This window comes from Mixophyes fleayi, chromosome 12 (genome assembly GCF_038048845.1).
Source record: "Mixophyes fleayi isolate aMixFle1 chromosome 12, aMixFle1.hap1, whole genome shotgun sequence".
Classification (NCBI taxonomy): domain Eukaryota; kingdom Metazoa; phylum Chordata; class Amphibia; order Anura; family Limnodynastidae; genus Mixophyes; species Mixophyes fleayi.
The window spans coordinates 3,732,297-3,760,090 of NC_134413.1; the positions used below are offsets into that span (position 1 = coordinate 3,732,297).

A 27,794-nucleotide genomic window follows, 5' to 3' on the forward strand; every position below is an offset into this window, starting at 1 on the left:
TATAGGCAACATCTCCACTTTTCAAACCCGCCGGAAAACTCTCAGCTTGATACATTTATCCCTAGATTTGATAATACTGCACATTTGTGACATATTTAAGACATAAAGCGGATGCACCAATAATGCCAGTCACAGTCAGTACTAAGCGTGAACTGGGAGCAGGAAGAGAAAATGTGACAAATTAGCAAGTGATCAATTTAGGGGATGTATTTGCAGTGGCTGCTGATTTACTCACAAAAGCGCAAACATTTGTTACATCGCTCCATTCAATACATAACTTTATTATCAGAGCAAACATTGTGACAATTCATTTTCCCAATAACGGGAGTCCGCAAAAAGACTGATTCAATTATTAAAACCTGTAAGGTTACTGCATGTGAAAAAGTGATAAATTCCCTTAAAACAGATTAGAAAGTGATACACGTTATCAACATTAAAAACAAATTGATACTTAAAAGTATCATAGGCCAAAAGTAAATGTTTTGTGTTTCATATTGGGTGTTGTCTACTCCAGTAACTGGACGCTGGTACCCGATGACCTGGTCCTAGATATTACTTCTAACACTTCCTAGATACCATCAGTTGTTGAGCATAGTAATTATTATAAACAGGTTTTCAAGACATAAAATAATGCTACCTTATCATGAAATAATGTGATCTTTGCCCTGTTCTACCTCAACATCAGGGTCCGAGTTAAGATATTAGATTCCTTATGCGTTTGGATTTATTTTGTGTTAGTTGGTAAAGCAGACATGAGGTTTATGTCTTCAGTAAATCATGGAAAATCTCATCGGAAGACTGGATAATATGATACATTATGAATGTCAGATTTATTAAAGTTTATTACATGTCGTAGAAATCGCTATAGCTCATAGAATATCCAAATGTTTCTGTTTTTGTGATATTAGTTATTTCAACAACCCAACATTGAATATATTACAACCCCACCCCCCCCCCCCCCAAAAAAAAAGTAAAAATAAAAACGTATTTTAAAACAAAAGAACCATGTGGAATTCTTAGAATAAAAATGTGATTATTTTGGTATTCTATTTGAACATCTTATATACTTTTAATTGAAAAGCAACCTTTTATTTTTCAATTACGAATGATATGTGGGATGTTACGTCAATTAAAACAATGTCTCCATCTGTAATCTAGATATATAGATTTTAAAATATATACATTATGTGTATATCTATATTCTTATAATACAGAACTACTACTTATGATCATGTGTTTAATTATATATGCTTGTTGTTCAATAAGTGTTTCTGTAAAGGATTCAAATAATGAACCTGTAAATATATAGATATTGGGAAATAATTTTAAACCCTTAGAATCAATATTATTATATAATTTTACAATTGTAAATGTCATTGTATCATAAATTTTTCAAATCTTATCCAATGTGCGGCTCTTTATTACAGTAACTTAAAGAACAAGTAAAGTCGCTATCTGACATTAACACATAGACAAGGGTGGGAAATAAGTGTTTTTATTTCAGGCTCTCTGTCACTGCTCTGCCGAAGGCTGCCATGTTAGGGGGAGGAGCCTCTCTCAACAGGCAGACAGTGACTGACATCCAAATAGACTTGAACTTCACAATGTGGATTGGATAATTCATACACAGGGGTGGAGCCAATGATGTCACAGAAACTCAGTCTCATCTTTTTGACGTTTTAGATCCCTTGTCCTAAAGATGTGGGCGGAGTTTCAGCTTTCTCCAAGAGGAAGGGCAGAGGTGATATTTTATAACAAACTGCATTATGGGAGTTTCAGGGTTACAGTGAACAGTGTATTTTATTGTCATGAATCATATCTGAAATGTTCAATTTATTGGAATTTCTATTGTCCTTTAAATAATGTTTATGTTCAATTTTCTCTACCAGGGAAGTCATTGCAATAAACAAGACCACAGTTTCAGTCTGTAAATGTGACGCTTGTCCTTTTATCCCGATTATAACATCTTTCTGCCCAGACGGTGAAACGACACTTCGCACAGAGCAGATTTTGGATAATCTGTTGTTTGAGAATACTCTTATGTGTTTGACCCAGATGACACCCCCGGCTCTTGTGCCCTCAGATGACATTTCTGCACCTGCTCCACTTTCAGCCAGTTTTCCTGCACGGGGCTCCAGAGATTTTGCCTGGTTACAGTAACAAGGTCAGCGATGTATATGCTGCATTGCTAAGCAACGCTCACTAAACCTTCTTGAATTTCCTTCTTTCTGCAAAGGTTCAGCTCGGGTTCCACAACTGCAGTGCAAGCAATGTTCCTGGGATTGCACGGGTGACCCCCTCGCTCGCTGTACTCCGTGTTCTTGTCAGTTTGTGACATGCCAAGCAGCAGTCACACGGGCGTAACGACCAGCTCTTAAACCAAGTCCACACAATTACCAGCTCTCCAGTCACATCAGGCTTGGCTTCCTGACCATATAAAGTCCGCGTCATCTCCATCCACGAGAGTTATGTTACTGGGAACAAGCTCACAAACCCCTTTTCCCGTACAGTGCGCTCCAGGTTCTGCTAGGAGTCAGGAATTATATTGTTGTAAAAAGTGTAATGTTCTATCATTATCTGCCGTGCACAGTATTGTTTAAACAGATTTAGTCTAATCTTCTTCCTCACCGTAGTTCATGGCAAATTCAAAGTCTTTGTAGCACACAAGCCCATCAGAGTCACGATCCACTTCCCTGGAGGAGAGATGTAGAGGGAGTGTTAAGGTGGAGCTGTCATGCAAGTCTGAAAACTCAACAGTGAGGCCTATCTGCAATGTATACATAGAAATATGTACATAGCATTCCAGAGAAGCCGCCCCTCTTCATCTCTGTCTGGCTGATCCTGCTACTTTGACTTTAGTAAAAGGTATATTAGCTGTCTGTGGGGGCTGAATAATATGTGATTCTTAAACATGCACATGCGGAAATAGAACAGTGCAAAAATATCATGTGATGAATATGAGCCAATCAGGAACTGTGAGATTACACCGTACAGTTTGATGATATCACAGAAATATTCTTAGATGCTGAGCTGGTCTATCTGTAACTGGGATGTGCTCACGTTTTGTCTAAAAGATCCGATCACTAGTCATATAGACGCATAAAAAGGTCAACTAAACTGTAATATGTTTAGATGTTCTTTGGATAAAGTTAGCATATCCGCAGGGAGAACTTCTACACCACGCGGGGAGAGCCGGTGACTACACAGTAAGTAACGCTTGGTCTTCAGGACCAGGAGATGGATGTAAGAACAGATGAAAGGCTGGGAAGCCTGGAGGGGCTACAACCTGAGATAGCACTGAGAGCGGCAGCCTCTAAACAGTACTAATATCTCCCTATCATCATATCGGACAAATGTTCTGCACCCGCTAAGGCAAAGCTTTGCGGGTGAACACAGTATAAAATACTGGTTCTACATTGTCAAAGTCGAATAATTGGATGAAGTCGTTCTAAATGAATAAATATTGATTGTAACAGGTTTTTACGTGCAATTGCGATTAGTACGCTATGTCATGTCAGGGTTAATTACGCAACCGCACGGGTAAACAGAGCAAATACATGTGTCCATTTGTAAATAGTTCACATTTAATAAAGTTCCAAATCACATTCTTTTATTATTAAGAATTAGAGATTATTTACACAAAGGTAAACCTACATCAAAGGTATTTATGGTTACTATAGAAACTATATAGTACTATAGAAATGTATGGTGTTAAGTCTTCTATTAATCCACATTTTACCAGCAGGAATCAGATATCATCGGAGAAGCAATCCCACATAGCGGTCGCTAGCTCAGATTCGCATAAGATTACATTTTCATAAGTACTCTGTTAATGGGTTAGTTTAAACTAGATTTTTGGCGGTTCCCTGAGGCAAGCCACTTAAGCAGCTGTTGGAGTGAGCTGCCCCCACCTTTGGAGAAGAATCGTTTAAACTGACCTATGACCTGCACTGTACTGGCACATCATAAACCCTGAACCAATGAAGAACTTTCTTAGTGTTACCTTATGGCATTATCACTGTTCTTTTTAAACCAAACTGTATATAAACTGGCACAGTAACAGCCTCAGACTACAGGACTGATGAGCTGTTACTGGATTCAGTGAGCAGTGTATTGGTTATACTGTATTATATATTTATTTTGTTATTAAATCTCTGTGTTTTGGAACCAAGCTGATCGCATTGGACAATCGTTATTGGTGACAACAGAAATTAAAATAACATGTATTGTGTGGTTTATGATAACTGTGAAGAGATCATTGTACATAGAGAGGAGGAAGCTTTGCACAGATGCTTTAGGAGAAATGAAATAGAAAACGACATCACTCACGGCTTCACAATGCAATTAGTAGAAACACGCGGGTCAGACATGACTTCTGTTATCCTGACTTGACATTTACTTTGTATTTCTTACCTATGTTTTGTGTTTGCTGTGGGCACTTTTGGAGTCTGTGCGAGATTCCTGAAAGTACATACGAGGCTGCCATTAAGCAGCAGCTCCATCAGTGACAAACAGAACCCAAGGACGACGACTCCGGCAATCTCTGTGTGGAGGGATGACATTCCTGGTGTCATGTGACTGTGGATACACGCAGTCACATGACACTGCTAGGACAGTAGGAGGTAAATTTATCAAGCTCAAAATTTTCAGCGGGTTTGCAAAGTGGAGATGTTGCCTATAGCAACCAATCAGATTCTAGTTATCATTTTGTAGAATGTACTAAATAAAAGATTTAGAACCTGATTGGTTGCTATAGACAACATCTCTACTTTGCAAACCAGCCCCAAACTCTCAGCCTGATGCATTTAGCCCTAGAAGAGGTCACATGACAAGCCAGCTTGTATAGTCCTATAACGTATTACTGGTCATGCCTGTCCACTGTGCCGATATACCCGCTTCCACTGTGTATTATATGCTGTTAGTAACACAAATATGTTTTGGAAGGTTCAATGAACTGGACCAAAAAATGTAATTCATATATCTGAGGTTAACATTTTATTAGCCTATTTTAAAGAAATTTTACACTTTAGTATTTAACCGAGATCAGGGTACTTTAATACCACCAGTGGCCATATTAAACATGTAAATGCTCCACACTTGTTTGGTTTTTCCTAATAACTTGTAAGCAAAGTATTATTCGGACAATGGGAACACCATTGAAAAAGCAGAGTCTAAAACAAACAATTTTCAGTATAATATCTGCTTAACCTATCTTATTACTGAGTTCCTTTTAACCATGATTAATTGAGGGGAAGGTTGAGAATCACTCGGAATAAATGTCTTGTCGCATTTTACATCACTAAAAACTGAAAGTGTTTAATGCCGCAGGAAATCCATTCAATCTGGGTATTATCAAGACGGCTGCAGTAATTACTTTTGATTATTTACTAAATCCGCGCACAGTGTAAATTTATCACAATGCCAGTTATCATGTTTCCCGTTACTGGCCATTAATAAAAGCTCGCTGGTTCCTTGCATTATGGAAGACTGCAAGAACTCGCTTTGCTTGACTGAACTTTGTCATTAAATGGCGACTCCCAAACAAATCTCTTTGCAGGGTACATATCAGCGAGGTTTATTAACTGCCTGGAAAGCTCTCCGATGAAAGCGCACAGGTCCACCGCAAACAGCTTATAATTAGGACACTCAGTATGCCGGCCGCTCGTTTAAGTACAAAAACTATCAGTGTAATGTATTTTGTTAGGATCGATTCCCTTGAGACGGATTAAAAATTAATCTGCTTTTTCAGGAAGGATCAGAAGACGAGAGTTTACTGTTTTTTTCACAGCGATTTTTAAATGAACTAAAACAGATTAAGAAACGCGAGCGCGGTTTTCCCTGTGATCCATCTACCCTGCTAAATGTCCATTTTTCACAGTGAAATTATTTTGCCAAATGCATCTGTAAATATCACAGATCTTTGAGCTAGCGAGACCCGTTCCTACCAGTCCGTGAATTCATTCTCAAGAGTTTATTGCATTAGTTTCATTCTTTAATACAAAGAGCTGTGAAAGGGTAACTGATATATAGACACTACATGGTTAAAAGAAAGTGAATAATCAAATATCACATCCGTATGTGCTTGTTGAAAATCTCATTCCAAAACCACGGGCATTAATATGAAGCAGATCCCCCCATTGCTGCTTTAACAGTGGGGTGTGATTTAACACTCTGCTTTACACAACGCCAGTCGACGTTTGTGATTGCGCATGGTGAGGGCTTGTGTGCAGCAGCTCGGTCGTGGGAATCCAATCCAAGAAGCTCCCGACCAACAGTTCTTCCAAAAGCGGTTTAGAATTTGGTAGCGAGTGTTGCAAACCGGGACTGTCAGGTTTTGGTAGAATGGACTCTTTGATCTGCCCAACTTGACGCTACTCCTAGCAAGGGGCGGAGTCTAACGAACGGACGGTTTTCACCAGGGACAGCGGCACAGTGGAGACAGGTGGAGTGTAAGCTCTTAGCCAGCGGCACAGACGGGTGGAGCGTGAAGACCAAATGGAACACACAGGGAGCAAGACAGTAAGTCCATAATCAGGCAGGTAACAAGATCAACAGGACCTGAGGAGAAGGGGGGAAGTACCTTTTAAAGTTTGGAGCTGATTTACCTTCAGATCTGTGCTCTTCATCTATCATAACCATCGGCTGAAAAGATCCTGACTCTGCTCACTCCATAGAGATCTATGGACACTGCCGGTCCTGCGTGCTTACACACTGCAGGATTGGAACGACATTGTTCAATCGTTGAATGAGATTTTTAGTCCGTTTATAAAATCAACGATACAATGGGCTTCGGAACAATAATCATTCCTCATTGGAACGTGCACCCTAATGTGATATCAGCCCGAAAGGTCTTTTTTTGTGTGATTGGTCCGATAATCGAGTGAAAAACCTGTAGTGTGTACCCAGCCATAGTGGCGAGATACAGCATGGTTGGCTTATCAGGAGAAAGAAAACAAAAAACACACAAACTCCAGCTGAACGAAAACTCCCGCGCAGCCCCCCTCCAGTGGAACGCTCTCTCTTGCTCTATCAGATCATCCCCCAATCTGTGCAGTTTCAAATGGGCACTAAAACCCACCTTTTCATAAAAGCCATTCAGTCATCCACTTAACTATCCACCTTGTCGGCTTCCTCTCCCTCTCATCCCTTTCTCTCTCGTTCTGTGTGACTATCTCTGTATCACCCTTGCGTCTTTAGTTTGTTTGCCCCACCTTTTAGATTGTAAGCTCCTTTGAGCATGGCCTTGTACTGCCCTATTGTTCATTCCTGTACACCGCTACGGACACTTTGTGGCGCCCTATAAATAAAAATTAATAATAACAACAACAACAAGGAATACAAGTTAAGTTTTTATCACTGTACCATGTGTTTTTATACAGAGAGACACAAGGTAATTCCTTTGCACAGCACCATGGTATATGTGCTACACAATCACATGAATGTAAGTTATAACCAGCACCTTTCATTACTGGAATATAAAGTGTTGTCATACTGCAGCCTGGATCCAGTGCTTGATACTCACTTGAAAATAAGATTTACAGACCCACCTGACGACAGCGCTAAACGCTGCTTCCCCCCAATAGCCCAGTGTGAGGTATGAACCTCTTACACTCAAGTATCCCTCGGGCCACACAAACCCCCTGCGCAGAGACCATACAAATAACACTGCGCTGAGCTGTAAGCGAGGATCAAATCATTTCTAACCACTTTAGCAGGTAAGTATCTGGAAGCATCTTAAACTGATTATATGCTGGAGATAATAGGGCAGAGAGGCTAATCATTTAATCCTCTCAGAAGTGCGATCCTGGAGATCGCTGCCGATGAGCCTGACACCGAGCGGGAGAAAGGAACACAAAACTCCTCAACAACAGGAGAGACCAAACAGTTACTGCCAGCAAGCAGAAGGGCGTTTATACACCCGGGTACTTCTTCTGCCACCCTATACCCACACCCAACCCCTGTCAGATTCTGCTACATAGTTATTTATGTATTTAATAAGTTATTAAAATATAAAATAAATGATTATGATGTGTAAAGTGTGCAGAGTGCTGAGACATCCACAGGCTCAGGGGTGTACGGACTCTCTACACAGCCACAACCTTCTGTACTATGTTAAATTCCCCGTTCCCCTTAAGCTGCCTCCGTCCGTTAGAAAGCGCAAAGTATTGGCGATCGCTATCTGCAAATACCATCTCAGTGATATATCCTCGCCCCTGGGTGGCTTTTCCATGTCAGAGTACAGAGGGGCAGTAGGAGAATGTCACCCAGCAGCCAATGATGCTGGCACGTGGCATTGGCATACAGATCCTCCTCATTGGCAGAGGGAGGCAAGACATACCTATATAAAAAAAAAAACTGGTCCCACACCTGACAGGTCCTCTCCATCCCTTGTATAGACCTCTCCTGCTGGTTGCTGGCATCTTTGTGAACAACGATGCTGTTAGGAATCAGCTTTTAATTTGACCAATGAGAGGGCTACTAGCCTTCTTTATACACTAATGCAGAGGTAGGCGTGCTGGGACTTGTAGTTCTACAACATTCCTACAGCCACTGGTTGTCCACATCTGCACTATACATACAAGAATATAGAAAAGTATTTGTAATAACTGAAAGTGTTTTGGCTGCAGTGACAAACGCAGTATAAGATATCTGAGGGAGACAACACACATCACAATCTGCCAGCACAGGATGCACTGGATTCTAAAGTCTCACCATTACCGTCTATTATACATCGATAGGAACCAACGGCTGCCTGTTAAGTGATGTGTTCTGCAGAGCTGCTGTGTAGACAATAAACCAGTAAACAGAAAGGTTTAAAGGACCACTAAACCGCGGACTTGAGCCGTGAAGGCAAAACGCGCTGTCTCTGTTTATGCATCCATCAATCTGCACAGCGCGGTTCTGTGTCTGCTGTGCTAGAGCATCCCCCGCTAACATGACGACCTGCAGATACAAAGAGAGCACGAGGGGCTTATCTATTATAAATACCCCACTTATTTCATTTAAGACACAGCCAGTGAACATATATTAATGTCAAATGTGCAATTTACTTCTGTCTTAAGAGCAATCCCCAACTCTGCTAATCTCACACTTAGCACAGGGACAATTATTGTGCAAGTCCTGGAAGTGGGAGCGAATGACACGCAGATATGTACAAGTACTATTCATAGTGTTAAAGAGCAAAGGAAAATAATCCCCAGACTCTCAGGAGATTTCTGTTAATTGAAAAGAGCTGAACTACATTCATGGGGATCGGAGTGCGGGACTGTAGCACAGAATGTCAGGACGGGGTCCATTGATCTGGGTGCTGTCACTGTATCCCATCTGGGCCATCTGTGCGAGTATAAAATAACACCAGCAAATGTCGAGGGGGACAGATGGAGTGAAAGAGAGATGAAGTTCAGAGTCATCCTGTGTGAGGGGGTCAGGGCGATCTGTCAGCTACAGCGACGGCTCTGTCAGGACATTTGTTATACATTACTCTATTTACCATACCGCTTCGATTGCTTGTAATTAATGATAAAGCAGCTCTGAGAAAACCTCATCTACCAGACATGACAGCACCCACCAGCAGAGGGCGCTACAGAATTGTACGTACAAGTGATACAAAGTTGCAGAATGTTCTCAGAAAGACTCAATAATACGAAATACTAAAGATCTAAAACAAATACAAGAACAGAACCACCCACATATCTTCATTGACAACAAATGAGCCACTGTAATTGTCTGGCCTGGGATTTAACTATTAGGAAGCATTGTGTTTCATAAGGAATGACCACAGACCTCTCAAAAAAAGGGAATTATGTTTTGAGATTTCTATAAATGCTGTATGGAAACCCACTAAGATAGATTCCACATGTATGATTATGGGTTATAAGGGAGTTTATTTTATTAATTCTAGTATTGGAGTAAAATCATTGTTTTTCATAATTTTGCCAAAGTAGCAACAATGTCAGATATGTGGCGAGATGGTAACATTTATTTTTCACAGCAACTCTATTTATGAAGGAATTTACATTTATTTTTCCTCTAACCTCTGTGACTTTGGATGCTGCCCCAATTATAAACAAGTCACTGACTTAGGACCAAACCAACATGTTATGGCTGCCCAAAGACTAACAGAATCTGAATCATTGTATATAAAACGGAGGGAGGCGCTTACATTAGAAAATTAATATCTAGAATTTTATCTTCTAAAAAGGGATCGTGTCCTCACCAAATAAATACATAAATCAGGATTTGAATTCAGTTTGGTGAATCTTATGAATGCGGCATCCCAAACCACTAGATTACGTGCATCTATAATATTACTTGCCCCATTAGCAAGAATGTTATAGCTGTGCTTATATTAACTCTTCCACCTTTATATAGCACCCACATGTTATGCAGCGCTGTACAGAAACGATGTCTTCATTCAGTCCCTGCCCCATTGGAGCTTACAGTCTAAACTCTCCACCATACCAGCACACACACTTGGGTCCACTTTTGTCAGCAGCCAATTAACAATCTATTTCTAATTTGATTTGGGAGTCAGACCCCTCCCTCATAGGTGCTGCATACCTTTCAAAATGGAGACACAGGAAGGTTTTAATAGTGACATCCTGAGTACACTTGTTACACAGTGGAGGTCTGACCTACAGGAGATGCTGTAACTTTAGGCAGATAAGATTACCCCAATATAGCGATAATGTGCACAGACTCCTACTTATGTGCAGACACACAGTGATTTATATATTGTCTGCTTTAGAGAACTGCACTCTCTTGTTTTCACATTCACGTGTCCATTTCAATCTTGGTATAAGTAGACTGTGGCTATACGGTACTTGCCGTATGTAGAGAGACAACAGACTGCAGGATGTGCAATATAAAGAACACATGCCAAAAGAATTCTATTAAATAAACATCTTTTCATACAATAATCATTATTAAAAATATATATATATATATATATACACACACACACACAATTTATTTATTTTTAAATGAAATACATAAACTGTAATATTCTTAATGCATACTATGAATAAAATGTAATGTATATGTTCTGGCATGTATATGTGTCAGTCATCACTATCAGTCGGTACTAACACTCATCCTGTAACTGGTGCAAGTGATACGGTTAAAAATCACGTAACTGAGAGATGCCCAAAGCTTGAATGTGACAGAGGTGCATGCGCTCGACCTGGGCACAACCTTACTGTCCACTGACTGCCTCTTCCATCCCCCGTTCCGCTCCTTCAAGGCCTATGTAGTAGGAAATGTAATTTGCTTTTGGACATGAATTGGATGCAATTGCTCTCATTGGTGTAATGTCAGTTTCTGAGCGCACAGAGCTATTTCATGCAAGAATCTGCCCCCAACAGGGACTTACATCTGAAATGGAATCAGCCATCTATGTCCCAATCTATATATTAAGAGTATCAACATTGTACATAAGGTTTTAATCACTCAACTTGCTTAATGTACACTTCTTAATTTCCATGTATTTTTTTATCAGTGTTACTAAATGTTAGTGATTTCATACTGTTCTTTTGTGTTGCTCCTAACGTAGCAGCCGGCGGCGGAGGGGTGAACGAGCCTGGCAGACGTAGTTCTTGTACATCATTCAGCTACATAACATGTGTGAGAACACCGGCTGTACCTGTTCTATCATCTAACAACATGAAGGTGACAGTGATACTGGTAGAACTGGGAGATCTACGCTCAGAGCCACCAAGTTATTCTCCATAACACAGGGGCAGCGATACTTTCACTACTTTACTTTGTTTCTCTACAACTTCCCTTTATGTCACCTCCTCGTGTTACTCCTCTAATGAGACCGCGGAGACAGATAGGAACATAATAATAAATGTGATACTTAAATTGCAATGAAATCTGCAGAGTGGAGCTAGAAGCCACAAGGACCTATATTCAGGAATAATTCTCTTCTTTAATATGATCACTTGACTGCTCCATCCATTTCCGCACACTTGTTGCTGGGTTTTACGAGGCAGAGTACTCAGACGCTGCTGAGAAGAGGCACAGCTTAGGTGGAGGGGATGACAGCATCTTAACTTCATACTGACTTCCCCCCCCCCCCCCCCCAAGAAACATTTAGTTTATATGTTTATTATCACCATCAGTCAGCATTAGTATTATTAGTTTATAGCGATCTGTTAGGTTACAATCTCTGGATGGCAGTTTTACAATCTTTGCAGGTACGTAAGCGAATTGATAATGATGACCGCTGTATCTCCAGCCGCATCTATTTTAGGAGCAGCTCAAACTACGGCCGTAAAAACACAAGTGTGCAGACACATTGTTGTTACCCAAAAAGCGCATCTTTACGGGTAATTAAATGCAGCCCTCTGTCTACAGCTCTGTGTATTGTCCCAAACATCTGGGTCTACAATACCCCCCTTACACTATGAAATCCACGATCTCGGGACATACGTTTGCCAACTGTATAGCGTAATACAGAAAAATAAAAGAACAAACAGTTGTTGGTATAAAACACTAGTGGGTTATCTCACAGTATTTGTGTATGCACAGACCTCCCGCTACTATAATGTGATTTATTCAGCCAAGCCGACAGTCTTTCTCTACCTGATCAGAGCTGGTATCAAACTCATTAATATGAATATTTAGCAATAAATAGGCCGCCCTAATTAGAGGAACGTCCCAAAGGGCTAGCTGCAAGCTCTTATTACATCATTTGAACTTTCCCTTATAATGCACCGAAACAAAAAGTAAAATGCAGCCAACTCAGTCTAGATAAAAGTTTGAGCCCAAAACAAAAATGTGATTATCTAACACTCCCGGCCTTGTACAGCAGCCTTGTGTGCCGTCCTGATGTGCTCAGATGTACGTGTGGCCGTTGGTTCCGTACACTGGTTGCGCTGGCTCCTGTGGGAATCTCCTGCCATCTATCGCTCTCCTTCACCGCATTGTTTCCTGGTGCTCAGCAAGTCAGATTAATTACACAGCTCATTTTGTTTGTTTCTCTGTTAGTGAATAAAGGAAGAGCTGTATCTCGTATGGATAAGACCGCTCAACAATGCAGCCTTTAGAAGCCACACACACATTAAGTAATTGACTTCCCTCACAGGGACCAATTATAAATCAGGAGGGAAAATGGCTCTTAATCAAGCAGAACGTAACTTATTCACTGCTGGAAAGGACAGAGGACTGTGCTTCTGGCAGAGCAGGGGGTTAAATGCAACCTAATGAATAATCAATTAAACTCATGTTGCTACTTTACTTCCTGGGTGGTCATTTAACATTCTAATGGTACCGTATGGCAGCAATGGATCATAATTTGCAGAATTAAAAATACATATAACTATCAAGATACTGACGGCCAGATAATCGTGCCAACCCTGTGCGTCTACGTATGGCAAGTACTGTTTAGGCAGAGAGCACTCTCACCCAGGTCCAAAAACATATTGAGATCCGCTTGGATTTGAATACGGGCGGAACTACACTCAAGTTGCAAGCAAGTTCTGTGTTTAAGAGCAGACAAGTTACGATCGGACATGAATCAGACCCTAAGTGTATATGGACGCCTCACGCCCCATCTTGGCGACATTATCTCGGATTTCAGACTGAAAATAAAACTTGAAAACCTCTTCCCCCTGCTGTAAACAAACAAACTCTGTAAAATCTTCTCATCAAAATGCAAATTTTGGCGGATACACAGTGAGCACGCAGTAGACTCTGCCCCGGAGGTGCTGCGCGGTCCGCTCGCTGACACATTCCTCGCACCATATGGCTGGGATCACTTCCTTTCTTTTTATATAGAATCATATTTTGTCTGGTTGTCAGAAAACTGAGAATATGAGGTGTTACCATTTATTGCTTCACACATTATCAGTGGATGATTCAATGGTCGCTAACGGGGCTGTTTCTTGAAATGTGTAAAGGAGATGACATGCGGCACAGAGGGAAGAGAAACAGACGGAGCAATCACCAGTTGTAGGAAACAGACAATATGAGCAAATCTGAATTACAGCCGTTTACACTTATAAATCCCAATGTTTTATACATGTACACTGATTACTTTCTGTACCCACCCTCGGGGGATACATTCACACTATTATCTTTTTATTTATAAGCAGCCAACAAAGGTCTGCTGCGTCGTACATGACATATACAGAACGCAGTGATCCATAACACAAGACCAGACACAGATAACTTGGTAACGCAGATCCAGTTAATTATGGGACAGTGTTTGAGAGTGATGTTGGTGACCAGCGTGACGTAGGACTGAGCTCAGGGAGACAGGGTGGGTGAAGCAGCCTAGAGGTACAGAGGGTGATGGAAGAGTAGAAGGAGAACACAAAGAAAGGGGGACCTGCACCTGAGAGCTTACACTCTAAAGGGGAAGACAAAAATAGGGTGGTACCAACTGGGGGAATGGAGGCGATAGCCGAGACAAGGGAGTTAGGGTTCAATAAAGAATTGAGTTTTAAGTGCACGGTTGTAGCCTTGGAAAGTAGAGGCCAACTGGATGGGGCGTGGGAGACCATTCCAGAGTCCGGAGACGGGAGTGGGACGAGGTAATCAGTCGCTGGCAGAGGGGAGGGGGCAGGAGGCAGTGTGGGTATAGACTAAGTTGGAGATGTAGTATCAGACTAATTAGTTTAGTAGTATAAAGAGGAGGCACCTGCTCCTTTCAGGGGACTGGTGGTGAAGGCTTGTGATAGGCTATAATAGGAGAAGTTGACACCTCACTACCTCTGCTTCCCGAATCAGCTTCACCCACTGTGTCGGCCCATCTAGAGTGTAAGCTCTCAGGGGCAGGACCCTCTCCTAGTGTTTAGTTTCCTAGTATAATTATGTAAATTTATAATTTGCATTTATATAATGTCACTTTATTTTGTTGTACGTTCTAAAACGCTTGTAACTCCTTATAAATAAATAATAAAGTGGATGATTCAATGATGATGGAATCATTGAATGGCTCAGATATCATAATATTATTATTAATACTACAACCATGTAGTGGTGAAACTTAAGGCTGGAAGTGCAACCTTTGAATGAAGTCTCTCTCACAGCCCAAGAGACGTCTGTGTACAACACGTCTAGAAGTATTTTTTTTTTCTTCTGTCCAGTTAAATATTTGTCTAAGGAGAATCCAATAAACAGTGTGTTGATAAAGAGGATGTTTACCAGCCTGTAGAGGTCTCTGACAACAGTCCCTGTAGTACATTTATCAGCCCCTCTCCAGCTGACAATCCATTGAGACGTCCAGCAAACAGCACGGAACTGAAGGCTACGCCACGGAGGAGGTTTTCAAAGTATATTTAACAAAGAAAAAGCAAATTGTATTCCATGAAAGCGGCTACAGAGCATCTTGAGAAGTTACACGACATCTAATCTCTAAATCAATAACAGGTCTAATAACTGGGGAAAAGCAGAAGGTGACTAATGGCGACGTAAGACCCACGAGAACAGAGGTCATTAGCATATATTTCTAATAGCACAGGCTTTGTTCTGGGACATGCCCGTGGACTGGCACTGCTCCGTACATCAGGGGCTGATCATCAAAGAGGGTCACAAGACTCCAGTCATACGTGTGCTGTGTAAGGACTCATCCTCTCTAAATAGCAGTTTATTAATCCATCTGGACAGAGGGGTCAGCTCCTTCGTACCCAGCTGGCACCAGATGGGTTAAAGCATCTATCATAACTAGGTTCCTTTTGATGTGTATGGCTGGCAGTGCCACAATGGAAAGGAATTGGAGGATGGAAATACGGACTAAACTGAAACTTAAAACTAAATTTTTAGATTACTATAGAAATTAGAGAATGTGGTGGATATGAAAAGCGAGAAAAGGTATTTTAAAGTTAGTTGATCTGACGGGGATGTTATCGAACAAAAAGACAATAAAGATCTTTGTAGGTTCACAGGAGGAACTTGGAGTGGGTTGAGAAGTTTTTGCGGCTTCTTCTTGAACAGACAGACGCTCAGCCAATCCCTGGATCATCTGATACAAGGACTCAACATGGGCTGCTAAGGCTTGTGCCGGAGACGGTGTGGATCCGCTTCCATCCATCGCAACCTCGTCTCAGTGTGTGGGCCAGTTATAATGTTAGGAACCCCTCCAGCCGGCACAACACAACCCGGAATCTACTCTGCCAATCAGGTGTTCACTGGAGCCCCTGATGGTGGGGACAGACTGGGCCGCAGACTGACAGAGGGTCGTGAAGTGTGTACCGGCTGAGGAGAACCCAGGCAAGCGGAGTGAGGTCCACGCAGAGGTCAAGGGCCGGCAGCAGACAACGGAACCAGTAAACAAGCTGAGGTCAGGGGTCACAAGCGGATAGCAGAAACAGTAAACAGGCCAGAGATCAGGGTCACAGGATACACAAGCGAAGTCCAATTCAAAGCCAAGGGTCATACACGGGAATACAGTAGAGGGTCTGAAGACAGGAACGGGAACAAGCAGGTCAGCAGACTGGAGTGCAGAAGCTATAACCGGCAATGAGGTAGCAGACCTCATTGCCTTAAATGTACAGGTGAGCCAATCAGAGCCTAGATCTGCAACTACTCCCAGGAGCTGACTAATAAAATAATTACAGCCTAATAGCCAGCAGGCTATTAGGTCCTTCTGCGCACGCGCCCGGCTGTCCCATGTTGACGGGACGGGACGCGGCGCTACACTGCTGGGCGTCCGGCCGTTGCCTCGGCAACGGTCCGGAGTTGAAGGGAAGTGACGCCCCGGTCGTCATGGTGACGGCCGGGACGCTGGGGCAGGCAGGAAGCGAGCCGCGGCGGCTGTGAGTACCGCCGCGGCTCGTGACAGTGGGATATAATCTTGAGAACTAGTGTTACTGAGACGTAAGGTTATGATCAGAGGGACTTTGCTACCCAACAAGCACAGTATGGGGTCCAAGGAGATGGAGACGCCCATTGATATTACTTGTAGCCAGAACCCACTTGTTACATTACGATCCCATGTTAGATGGTGGAATCTGAGCGTTCAGGCAACATGGGTGAGAGCTAGAAAAGTTCTGGGGAAATTCAACTAGTCCAAGGGGACAAAAATTAGCCCAATATATTATATAATGTAATTGGATGACCATGGAGCTATTGGGAGACCTGTCTGGGTACCACCAACACATATTCCCAATTGTCTCCATCCACTGTACCCACGTCTGCCTCCCACCTCAGCGTGCTGGGGTCAGTCACCACCCAGGACCTAGTGAAGCGTTTGACATCAGAGCGTTTGGTGTTATGGACGTCGGTTCCCCTACAGGGTCCCCAGGGAACTGCGCGCTCAAAGCGTTTCTCACTGGTATATAAGTGGTGGGTGGTCCATGTCTCCTCCGAGCTCATGCACTGCAGCCCCAGGAGGGTGCTTAGAAGCAGGGGGTCCGTGTCAGCTTTAGAGATGAATGTCCAAAATGTGTAAGGCAGGAAGTGTGTGACAATACAGCTCTGGGACAGAAAGTCCGAGTAGCCTTTCAGACCTTTATATATTTAATTCCACAAAAAACTAAATTCTGTGTTAAGTGGTTATAGGCAGATTTTTGTTCAGCTTATAGATTATAGATTATTTCTGCTACCTCACTGACAGTTGTGTCTGTACAACGACGGGATCAGAAAGAGCGAAGGAAGCAGCGGCCACCGTGAGATTCTCCCACTTCGGGGGGCGTGGTTTGGACGCCATCCGAGCTGGCAGCAGTGTCCGTGAGCTCCCGGCTTAGAGGCAACTTCCCTAGGGAATTTTCTTTTCCTGACTGGCTTACAGCCTACCTGTCCTCTGCGCTTACTGTAGTGCACATCTGGCAAGAATTTGGAAGTCCTCCACTGAACGAAGGGTGAGATTCTCCCACTTCTACTGCTACAGTCTCTTTTACAAAAGGATCTTTTTGGTGGCGCATTTTTCAGGCTCATTCTGAAAAACCCTGCGTCATCCAGCAAAGTCAATCACACCCTCATCTCTTAAACTGATGTGCGTCTAGCGCCAACCCCTCTCCCAGGGCCAATATCAGAAACAGTGAGATTTCTACGTTCCCTAAAGACTACCATGATGCATGGTCCTTTCTATCTGTGTGCACTGTACTTAAATGGTGTTGTGCCTCCCCCCCCGTCCCCATATGAAGCCACTTGTGGCTCCAATGTACTGTCAGATGTTTAAGCTCAAAATGTTTCAGATACCAAAAAAGACTACAGTAAACAGGTCCAATTCAAACTCAAAACAAGCATACGCCTGTCTGTATTCAACAAGGAGCGGATCAGCCATCATCATTAGTTAAACTAAACCTGCAGCAGGTGATACGATAGAAAAATACTTAGAGGTGGCCAGAGCTTGAATCAGACGCTGCTGCGTGCTAACCTGGCACACATTTACTGTACATAGACTATGTGCATACACCCCCTGAAATCATAGGCTGTAGTAAGGGTCCCACGAGCTCAGAGGAGCTGAACGCTGCTGCGTTCTGTGGCTTACGGACCGGTTCTGGGCATACACAGAATAACTGTGTGCATTATACTCAAGTCACCAGTTATGCTGCTTAATGAATGAGGCTCAATATATTTAATGACTCGCCCCCAACACTTCGCCAGCTGTCACTATCAGGCCATGTAATGTACGCCTATAACGGTCACGTAATGCGCAGTAACAGTGCTTACATAAACTAGAGGCACAGATACACTTTAAACGGAAGCTGTTACTTACTTACTCTTAGTTTATTTCCCCCTAAGTTGCCCTTATTTTCATTTTTTATTATTTTTTTTGTAGTGCAGAAGAGCCATTTATAAATGCAATATGAGGAAGATGAATGGTAAGAGGTAGTGGAAATGATTAATTGCCTGGTGATGAAAGATGGGGAGACAGTTGCTTAAGGAGGAGAAGCGGAGAATAAAAGGGACTGAAAATCATCTGCAGGAATCGGGAGAGGTGAAACGACGCGGCTCTGTGTATGAGGTTCCCATGGTAACTGGCGTTGGGAAGATGAATGCTGGAGATTCATTCCGCTCTGTAGTACAGGTTCATAAATCTAACTTGCAGAGAGAGCACAATATCTGCGCTGTTCCAGCGTACCCACAGATCATTTGCTTCTGCTTCTAATTACGGAGAAGCTGCACAATACAATGAGGTCATTATTAGTGCACAATGAAGTAAAATAATTGGAGAGGCACCTGGCTTCTGACCTCTCTGTTTATCTTGCGCTGTGCAGGAGCCGTTGGGCTGGACCGAGAAGAGATAATAGAAGCCCATAATTGTGTAATAAAACGGAGTAGGATGCCTTCTGAGCATGCTAATGAATGCACTATAAAAATGTGATTTCCAGTTTAGTGAGTAACGTTTATTGTGTTCTGCATCGTATTATATCGCTGGATTGGACATGTCCGCGCTAATTTTATGTGGCCGCTTCTGAGGCTCAGATGCTCATTTGGTAATTGTTTTACAGTTTTGTTACAATGCTGGACGTTCGCAATGCTGCAGAATTGGATAGTAAACTCTTTACAACATACGATGTTATCAGAGCTTCCGCTACAACTGGTGGCAGCTGGCTGCAGGTTCAACGGTTGGTTATTAGGAAGAAACTGGACAGGACAGACAGGAATATTAAAGAGCACTTGTTACCCCACATAGCGGAAGCAGCAATACTGTGTTTATTAAATCAATTAGACCCAATTACAACACTCAGAGATGAGGCACAAACTTCCGTATGTCTCAATGAAGTCCCTTTGTTTGGTTCCCAGTGAATCAACAGGCTCAGTTATCATGGGTATTGGTTAGGCTCAAAGAGAGAGATTCAATTCGACATGAGGCATCTCCGGAGCGTCCATGGAGCCACAGTGCGCCGATGTGCACAGGAAAAGGAGCAGAGATTCCTACTCTAATGGCTGGAAAGAGGGACAGGTGAACACCAAGGCAATGTCCAGCTGCACCGCCAGCCAAATTGAATCCGGCCCATACAATAGAGGACAGTATGGGGCATATTCAGTTGTCGCCGAAAATCTTGCGCTCCGCGCACTATTACCATTGTTACGGTAATAGTATGTGTAAAAACAGTTATTACGGTAGTTTTCTCGCTGGATTTCAGCTCGCAGCTCCCTGAGCCGCGAGCTGAAATCCAGCTAACCATTACCGTAATAACGGTAGTAGTTTTAACACCGCGGAAAACGACGACAATTGAATATGCCCATTTGAGTGTAGATGACAGGTGTTCCTTAGATCTGGCTTCCTTTATTGACTCAGAACTAAACTGCTCTCCAGCTAATTTTGAGTAGAGTATGATGGACTGTGACTTCTTGCCTCATGGGGTGTCAGAACAGCTACTTTTCACGCAGACATTCAGAAGTTGCACACTGTGAACTGCCATATTTCTGAGATAGCCTGCCCCACAATCCAATCATCGACTTAGATCAATAATTATATAGTGTTGGCGAACTTTTTTCTTTACCTGTTTAGCACATCCCAATTTGGTCAACAACAACAGTCATTGCTCTCTGCCTGTAATCTGGCTGGACCAGTATGCAACATGTATCAAACGTCAATGTCCTATAGATATAGGGCCCCTTACCGCTCTGTATACGCAGTACAAGTCACTAAGCAGCAGAATGCTTGTGTACACATTGTAAGGACTCAAACAGGTTTATCTGCTCGGGATGCGACATGTAAACTGTATATTGTAGAAATGTTACATTGTAGATTAAGAGTCTTCCTTTGGAGACATCATGAGCGAGTAGACGCTACATAATACTGCTGAGTACCAGGGTACATTAACAGGAAAGGAATCAGATGGAGATAAATAGTTATGATCTTGGATATATCCGGATCTCACCTGAAAGCCTCCAGCACCGTGTGTTCAGACAAGTGTGGGGCCACGCTTCTAAACCCACGCTTAAAATCGTCCACGTTTAAAAATCCCCGACCTGTAAATATCACACAGAAGGAACAGATATTTAGATTTACAAAGTGTCTGATATGAAGCAATAAATCCCAACAGTGACATTTTCAGATATGCTGTTCGGCGTTACCCTGACATTACTTTTTAGTTGCAGTGGAAAGTATGATCTCCCGCTCCACCTTATTACAGACAGCTGAACCCCCTCTCGCATCTTTAGGACAGTGTCCTGATGGGATCAGATACAGGGCTGCAGGCATTTGGGTTACTGGCCCTGCCCCTGTGTATGAACCAACCAATCAGAACAGTGCGTTCACGCACATTCCCTCTGCACAGCAGTCACCTCCTAACCTGCTGCAGAGGACAGTCAGACGGCACGGTGGACATAACTGATGTCATTCCGTGTAGATCAAATTACTAATACATCGCCTTTCATATCGATTAATAACAAAAAGTGGCTTTACTTGCTCTAGACATTCCTTACAAATGGACAAGTATAATTAAAAAGACACTGTTGGGGTGGAAATTGTAATTGTTTAAAGCAGAACTACACTACATATATTTTCCTAATAATCCATCTCTGCCCCACTTCTAGTTAAGACTTGAGGGTCCTATTCACAGAACCCATCTGAATGTTACCACCTGTACTGGTCACTTCTCATTGGTTAACAGCCATGGGAAGCTGCATTCATTGGACATCTGTCAGTGAATGTGACTGGACAAGCCACGACAGCCATCCAATCAACTCCACTGATGACCATCCAATGGCTGCGGTTAGCGCCAAGCCTCTCACCAATCATATCCCCTATTACGGACGCAGCTTGTGAGCCATGTGGGAGCTGGACATGGGAACACTGCGGTTCTCTTAGTTGGGGGCAGGGAGGATACTTGGAAAATAGAGATCAAAGTTGGAGTTCTCCTTAAATGTTCTATAATTAGAGAATTTGCATTATTTGCATAATTAAACTTGCAAGGAGTAAATTAAGGGAAGGATTAGTGGCTAAAGACATTTATTCAAACACTTATGTTATATAACAAGCCAGATATCCAGATACATCTGTGTATAAGAGAAACTGGGTGTCTCACAAGCACACGTCTGTTTATATACAGCTGGCCATTTCTTTATACACAGATGTCTAATGATTGTGCCAAGCAGGGACCAGTTATTAATACTTACAGTGAGAGTCCAATACGGAAAATATCTGTCTCTGGTCTCCGAAGCTTAAGTGGGCGCTTTTCTTCATAGACATCAATTTCACAAATTCATCGGGTCTGACACCTATGGGGGAACATACAGAATGATTGTATGGCCGGTACACCAGGCCAGGAACCTCCAATGCTTTACTGAGCAGTATGATTCCCCGGGAACCAATCATTCCTGATCCTCTGAGCGAGGAGTCCTGGATTACTGCAAATCTGTGGAATTCTGAAGCCCCTCTAAAGATGCTGCTGTGTAATATAAGGTTTATAGTTATGCTACTAAAACACAGAACAAATTCCCTTTCATTCATTGTACGGTTCCCGATCACAGAATGCATTTAAATAATTTTAAAAGGAGAATTTCATTCAGACAGTATTTTTTCCCCCAGAATCCCTACAAACATCACAGTGTGTCTAAAACTGTCAGCGTGGAACTCAGAGGGAAAAATATCATCATCAAAGGACAACAGTGGGTGGAAGCGCATACACCAGAATCAAATTAACCAATGGATGAATTCATTGCACAAGGCAAAGGAGACCTGCAGATCTGTGGACTGCATGAATCAACCGGAGGCTTCTGCAGCCAGTATCAGATCCGGTCCAATGGGACCGCCATAGAGCAGAATACGGTCCTCACACCGGGGAAGGCATTATTGCAAGTTCAATGGGCACAAAGCACAGGCAATAGAGTACTGAGCAGTGGTAGAAGGTGAGGATTTCGGAGGAATCATCCCTCACCCTGTTCTCCACAAATGGACGAGCGAAAATGTGGTGCCCTCTATGTCCCCAAGTTCTTATTTACTGCAGTGAAGGATTCTGGAGTATCTGTAATTTTGTGGGGCAGTAATTCTCTTAGAAGATACGGTCAACGCTAATTGCTACTTACTGGTGCGAAGTGATCATCTTCACGCCATGTTGCAGTATATCGCATGGGAGGGTTGACACCATCCACAGATTATGTGTGGTTGCCCAATGGTTTCATCAGTACGACACAGACATGTTATCTCAATCAGCAGATCTGAACCAATACATCATTTATGGGATTTTCTTGAACGCCCTACATAGCGCTTTCCACAACCAGCAGCCCGGTGTCGGTTGAGTCGTGTCGTTGTGGAAGATGCTGAATCCCCTCTTGCACAACTCCATACATTTGCAGTCTCGGTAGCACAGAGCATATAGACTGACTGTCTACATGTCACCCAACGCCCTACGTGACCTTCTATTGGCGTTTCCATCGTTCTGTCCACTACCTGTAATTACCACTGACGTATGTTCAGACAGAAATCAAAGATGGAACTTCTATAGCCCAATATGGGGAAATGTATCCTGGGATGGGACACCTGAAATCACTAATTTCTAGTTGGAGGCCATAAAATCCACCAAGACAAATCACGTGTCACGTGGGGATTTTTATTTATTTTTTTATTGAAGAAGTTCATAATATGGAACAAACACGTGCAGAATACACTTTGCCGCTGAAATCGCCAATAACAGTTTTTTACTCCCCTTGGAGGGTCTGGTGTGTCGAGACAAGATACCCAGAATTGCCCATTCAGGTGTAAACGGCAGGTCATTTACCAGTTCTGTCACTGCAAATCTCCACACGCAGCTCCAAAAGCCTCGGATAACTGGACACACTCAGAAACAGTGTAACAGGTCTGACTGGGGTTCAACACACTTGGGGCGAGCGGAGACAGATGCCTATAACATTTCTACGATGATGTGAAAGGTACCCGCTATGAAAATACTGAGAACAATATCTACGTACGTAGCAGCAGGGAGGCGTTTACTAGAGGGGTCTAAAGTCTTCAGTTAAATGGCTTCTCTCTAGTGAGGGAAATATTGTAACCACTGGCTCAGGCCAGTTAGAGTAGCAGCGTGGTCTATAATATTTCTCAGGAAAGTATAGTGTATAGATATTGCTCTCTTTGAAGTGGGGTTGACAACAGGAGGATAACAAAAGGATTATCCCAATCATTGTCAGGGAACACAGATTACATTACTAGCATATGATGGGCTTGGATGAAGGCATGGCTGCATGGGCCTATAAAGGGGAATAATTCTATCGCTTGGGAATATCGAAGTGGTTTCTTGCAGGACTTGTCTAGGAATTAGGCAACGGAGCGCAAGCCCCCCCAACTCCCATGTATTGAAGGAAGGAGCCGCCATGCCATTTTGGAAGTCAGGGTTAGTGACAAGGGAGAGGTGGATGGATTTGTAGGGATTAACATGTAGTTAGTGCCTTAGATGTCAAAATTTCCTGAAAATAAAAGTGGGTTCTCCAGTACATGGGAAGGGAGCTCTTGGTCATGAAGGTGCAGAAAGGCCCTAATCTTTAAGTGTGGGACATAAATGCTTTTCCACCTCCAAATTAGTGTAGATTCATCAGCCAATCTCAAGTAGCGCAGGAGTTAGAGGTTGCGCATCCAGTTTTGTCAATAAGGGCAGTGTTTGTAGAGGGTATAACCTCGGAAAGGATACCATCTTCAAGAGGTTCCCCCTACCCAAGTAGGAGAGAATGAGATGTTCCCAGCCCGCTAATTCCTTTTGCAGATTGGTGGTGACCTTACCGGGATTCAGTTTCTAGAGAGTGGCCATGTGCTTCAGGGGTTGGATGCAAAGATAGTGTATGGACCTCTTGATCCACTGAAGTGAGGGCATATAGGCCCATGGGGGTTTCACTGGACCCTAACCCTGTGGGGATTTTTTTTACCAAAATGGTTAAAATACTCTCTTTCCATTACTGTTACTACATTTCTTTTATTACTATTATAATTGTTTTTTACACAGAGGTACCTGGATTGTAGGCAAACAGGTTTTTTCAACTGTAATTTTTGCTAAAGACCATCTGCGGACAAGAAGGAACCATATGGCACCAAATTTACCAAGGCATTGCAATAGCTCCCTTTTCACAAAGGATTGAAAGATCAATTTTTTTTTTTTTTTTTAAATGAGGGTGTATGGGGAAGTACGAAGTAACATTCTGTTAAATGTGTTACATTTACAAGCAATGAATTATTGACCTTCTCATCGTGTACCAGGGTGATATGTCCCCTGTATACCTAGTCACACATTTAATATCGGTCAGAATCCAATGAAAGTTAGACGCACTGTATTGTGGACAGAGCGGATATTCATTAGAACACAGCCTTTCATTTCACTAGTAACCAGAGTGACAAACAGAAGCTGCTTCAACTCTATGTAGGTGACAGGTCCATTTTAAAAGCCCAAATTGAATGCTGCAATTATCAAATAACGAGGATATTTCAAACTTACCCCCAGACTTTGACAAGGAGGGCAACATGGAATCCACTTCAATCTGAAAAATATAAAAAGACTTTGTAGTATTTTTAGTATTATAGTAGAGAGTAAAGGTAATTAAAAATATAATGATCAGCTCTACATTGTTTCTAATGTTTAATACAAGTTTTGTTGTCAGTGCGTTTCTTTAGCCCAACTGAGCCACAGCTACAGTTATTTCCAAATAAAGCTAAGTGTATATAAATATGGAAAGAGGCCATGCATGCTCTATATAAACTTAATTGAAATGTGTGTTATGAATGTTATCGGAGTAACATGAAACTACTAGTATACAAGGAATATTGCTTCCATTTAAGGGCTTTAACTTGAAGTATGTCAACAACTAAGAGCACGCTAGTGACATCTTGTGTTTAAAGTATGGAAATACAAGAGATATCAAACTAAAACTTACTTTATTTCCTTACATGTTTGATTGTTTTTTATTATTTAAATATGCACCAATAAATAGATATGTAGTTAAACAATTATGTCTACTACATAAAAGGCAATGCAAATTACCTTAGAAGGTTTATACCCGAACAGTGACACTACGGCCACCTTAAAGTCTTCCCTTGTGAGAAAACCTTTCTTGCCTTCATCACACGCCTCAAACACCTGCAGGAATAGAAACTGCATGTAAAGTATTCACATCGTTAAAAGATATTTGCCACCAATATTTGTATATATTGATCCCAGAGAATATATATTCCCAGTCCATTGATTATTATAGGCGCCCATGAAAACAACCTTCCTATCAATGGTGCAACCAAGAAAATAGATTGTTTTCTTCAAATTTATATTAAGTCCGGACCCTAGTTAAATCGAGAGGCAACACCTAGTATAGAGAAAGTATGAATAGTTTCTAACTCATAAACATAGTATGTAATTTTCTTAGTATTGTTAAGTAAAGCACTGATGTCAATTGTAAAGCACTATGGAATCTGCTGGAGCTATATAAATAAATGTTGATTAAGATGCTCCCATTATAACAATTTTATGTGATGTGGTATTGAAATTATATTTATTACTATAGCTAAATAAAACATCACTGCCTTGGGCTGGGATATTATAACAGTTACCAGCGATGTGATATTGTGATTATACAGGTTAGTATAGATAAGTAAAGCCCTGATACCTCCTGCAGGGATATAACAGTCACCAGGTGGAGAGGAATAACAGCATGAGGATCCCTCTCACAAGAGCTTACAATCTAACAGGAGAGTGGCACAGTGATTGTGATAACGTGGGGGGCTCACAGATAAGGATGAACAGTGAGTTCTATGGGCAGGGCATGCTGGGACTTGTAGTTCCAGCGCACTGATGGGCAGTACATGCGCAGCTGTCACCCCAAAGGGAGGAACACTCACTCTGAGGAACTTCCTCCGGTCACCCGCATCCCGCACGGACAGCGAGCCGGCTGCAAACATCGCTCTGTGCTGTACCCAAGTCCGGGGATGAGACCTGCCCCTCAGCCCGGGGATGAGACCTAACAAGGCCGCGTCACCATGACAACAGAGAATCCAAAGCAGGCGCGCAAATAGATGCTGTCTCTTTATTGGTTGTTGCCTGAAGACGTCATCGTGAAAGCCCACCCTATTGGCTGTCACTGGGAAGGTCTTTCATTTGGTGCCGGTCATAGAGCTGTCACGTGTAATTCTCTTTTTGTTTAAGGAACTACAACTCCCAGCATGCCCGGCCAGCCTCTGATAGAATATAAAAGCGCCAGGCATGCTGGGATTTGTAGTTCCACAGCAGCATTTTCCGTACGTCTCACACTAGTGACAGCTGGCAGCCGGTAGGGGGCGGTGTGACTCCATACAGCGGTATTATGGGACCGGTAATGGACAGGCTGCCCCCCCTGATATGCCGACCTGTGACGTCTATTGTCTGCGCCAGTTGGTGACGTTAACAAACAACGTTACATGTGGAGCCGAATTGCAGAATGCACAGGTGACAGCGAGGAGGCTGAGTGATACATTGTAACAAATGTGGAGAGAGAGGCTCAGTGATGCAGTGTGACAGAGAGAGGGGCAGGGGGTGAGAGGAAGGGAGAGGCTGAATGATAAATTGTAACAAAGATTGAGAGGCTGGTGCAAGGAGGTGGGGGAAAGAGAGAGGCTGTGATACATTGTAACAAAGATGGAGAGGATCTTCTGAACCTACACTTCTCTTTCTAGCTTCCTTGGTTTAGGTGGAATGTTTGCTGCTTGTAATCTGGTTGTTGTCATTTACATTTACTAAGAAAGTTCTCAGTCTGCCAGACCTCCCTGTTTCTTTCTGTTCATGTAGTGAGCACTCGACCATGGAAAATGTCCACTAATTCAAAATAGGGCGCTCATGATCGAGATCCAGTTGCTAAAATAGAACAACACTTTAGTGAGAGGACTGTTTATTCACATAACATAAAATCACATATAACAAACAGAAGATGAGCTCTGTGTGTCTCCCAAC

At 42.6% G+C, this 27,794-nt stretch overlaps 2 protein-coding genes across 5 annotated transcripts in view; one reads left to right on the plus strand and one right to left on the minus strand.

Annotated features, from left to right (window-relative positions):
* Nucleotides 1–1,781: 1,781 nt before the first annotated feature.
* EFCAB11 (EF-hand calcium binding domain 11) lies at nt 1,782–27,135 on the minus strand. 2 transcript variants are annotated; one of them, XM_075192613.1, is made up of 7 exons: nt 26,711–27,135; nt 25,863–25,958; nt 25,320–25,362; nt 22,021–22,122; nt 20,781–20,871; nt 2,629–2,693; nt 1,782–2,523 (listed from the first exon to the last, which is right to left on the minus strand). In XM_075192613.1, the coding sequence occupies exons 1-7, from the start codon at nt 26,768–26,770 to the stop codon at nt 2,414–2,416; spliced, it is 567 nt and encodes a 188-aa protein (XP_075048714.1). In that variant the 5' UTR covers nt 26,771–27,135; the 3' UTR covers nt 1,782–2,413. The 2 variants fall into 2 exon arrangements, with proteins under 2 accessions (XP_075048714.1, XP_075048713.1); XM_075192612.1 differs by having other exon boundaries at nt 1,782–2,526.
* Nucleotides 27,113–27,794, plus strand: part of TDP1 (tyrosyl-DNA phosphodiesterase 1) — a 47,372-nt gene continuing 46,690 nt past the window's right edge. The window contains exon 1 of one of the 3 annotated variants that reach the window (XR_012680221.1): nt 27,113–27,293. Coding sequence is in view for 2 of the 3 variants with exons in the window: in XM_075192611.1 (XP_075048712.1) it covers nt 27,286–27,293 (8 nt within the window). In the remaining variant the exon portion in view is untranslated. The remainder of the gene's footprint in view (nt 27,294–27,794) is intronic. The other 2 variants (XM_075192611.1, XM_075192610.1) reach the window with 2 other exon arrangements.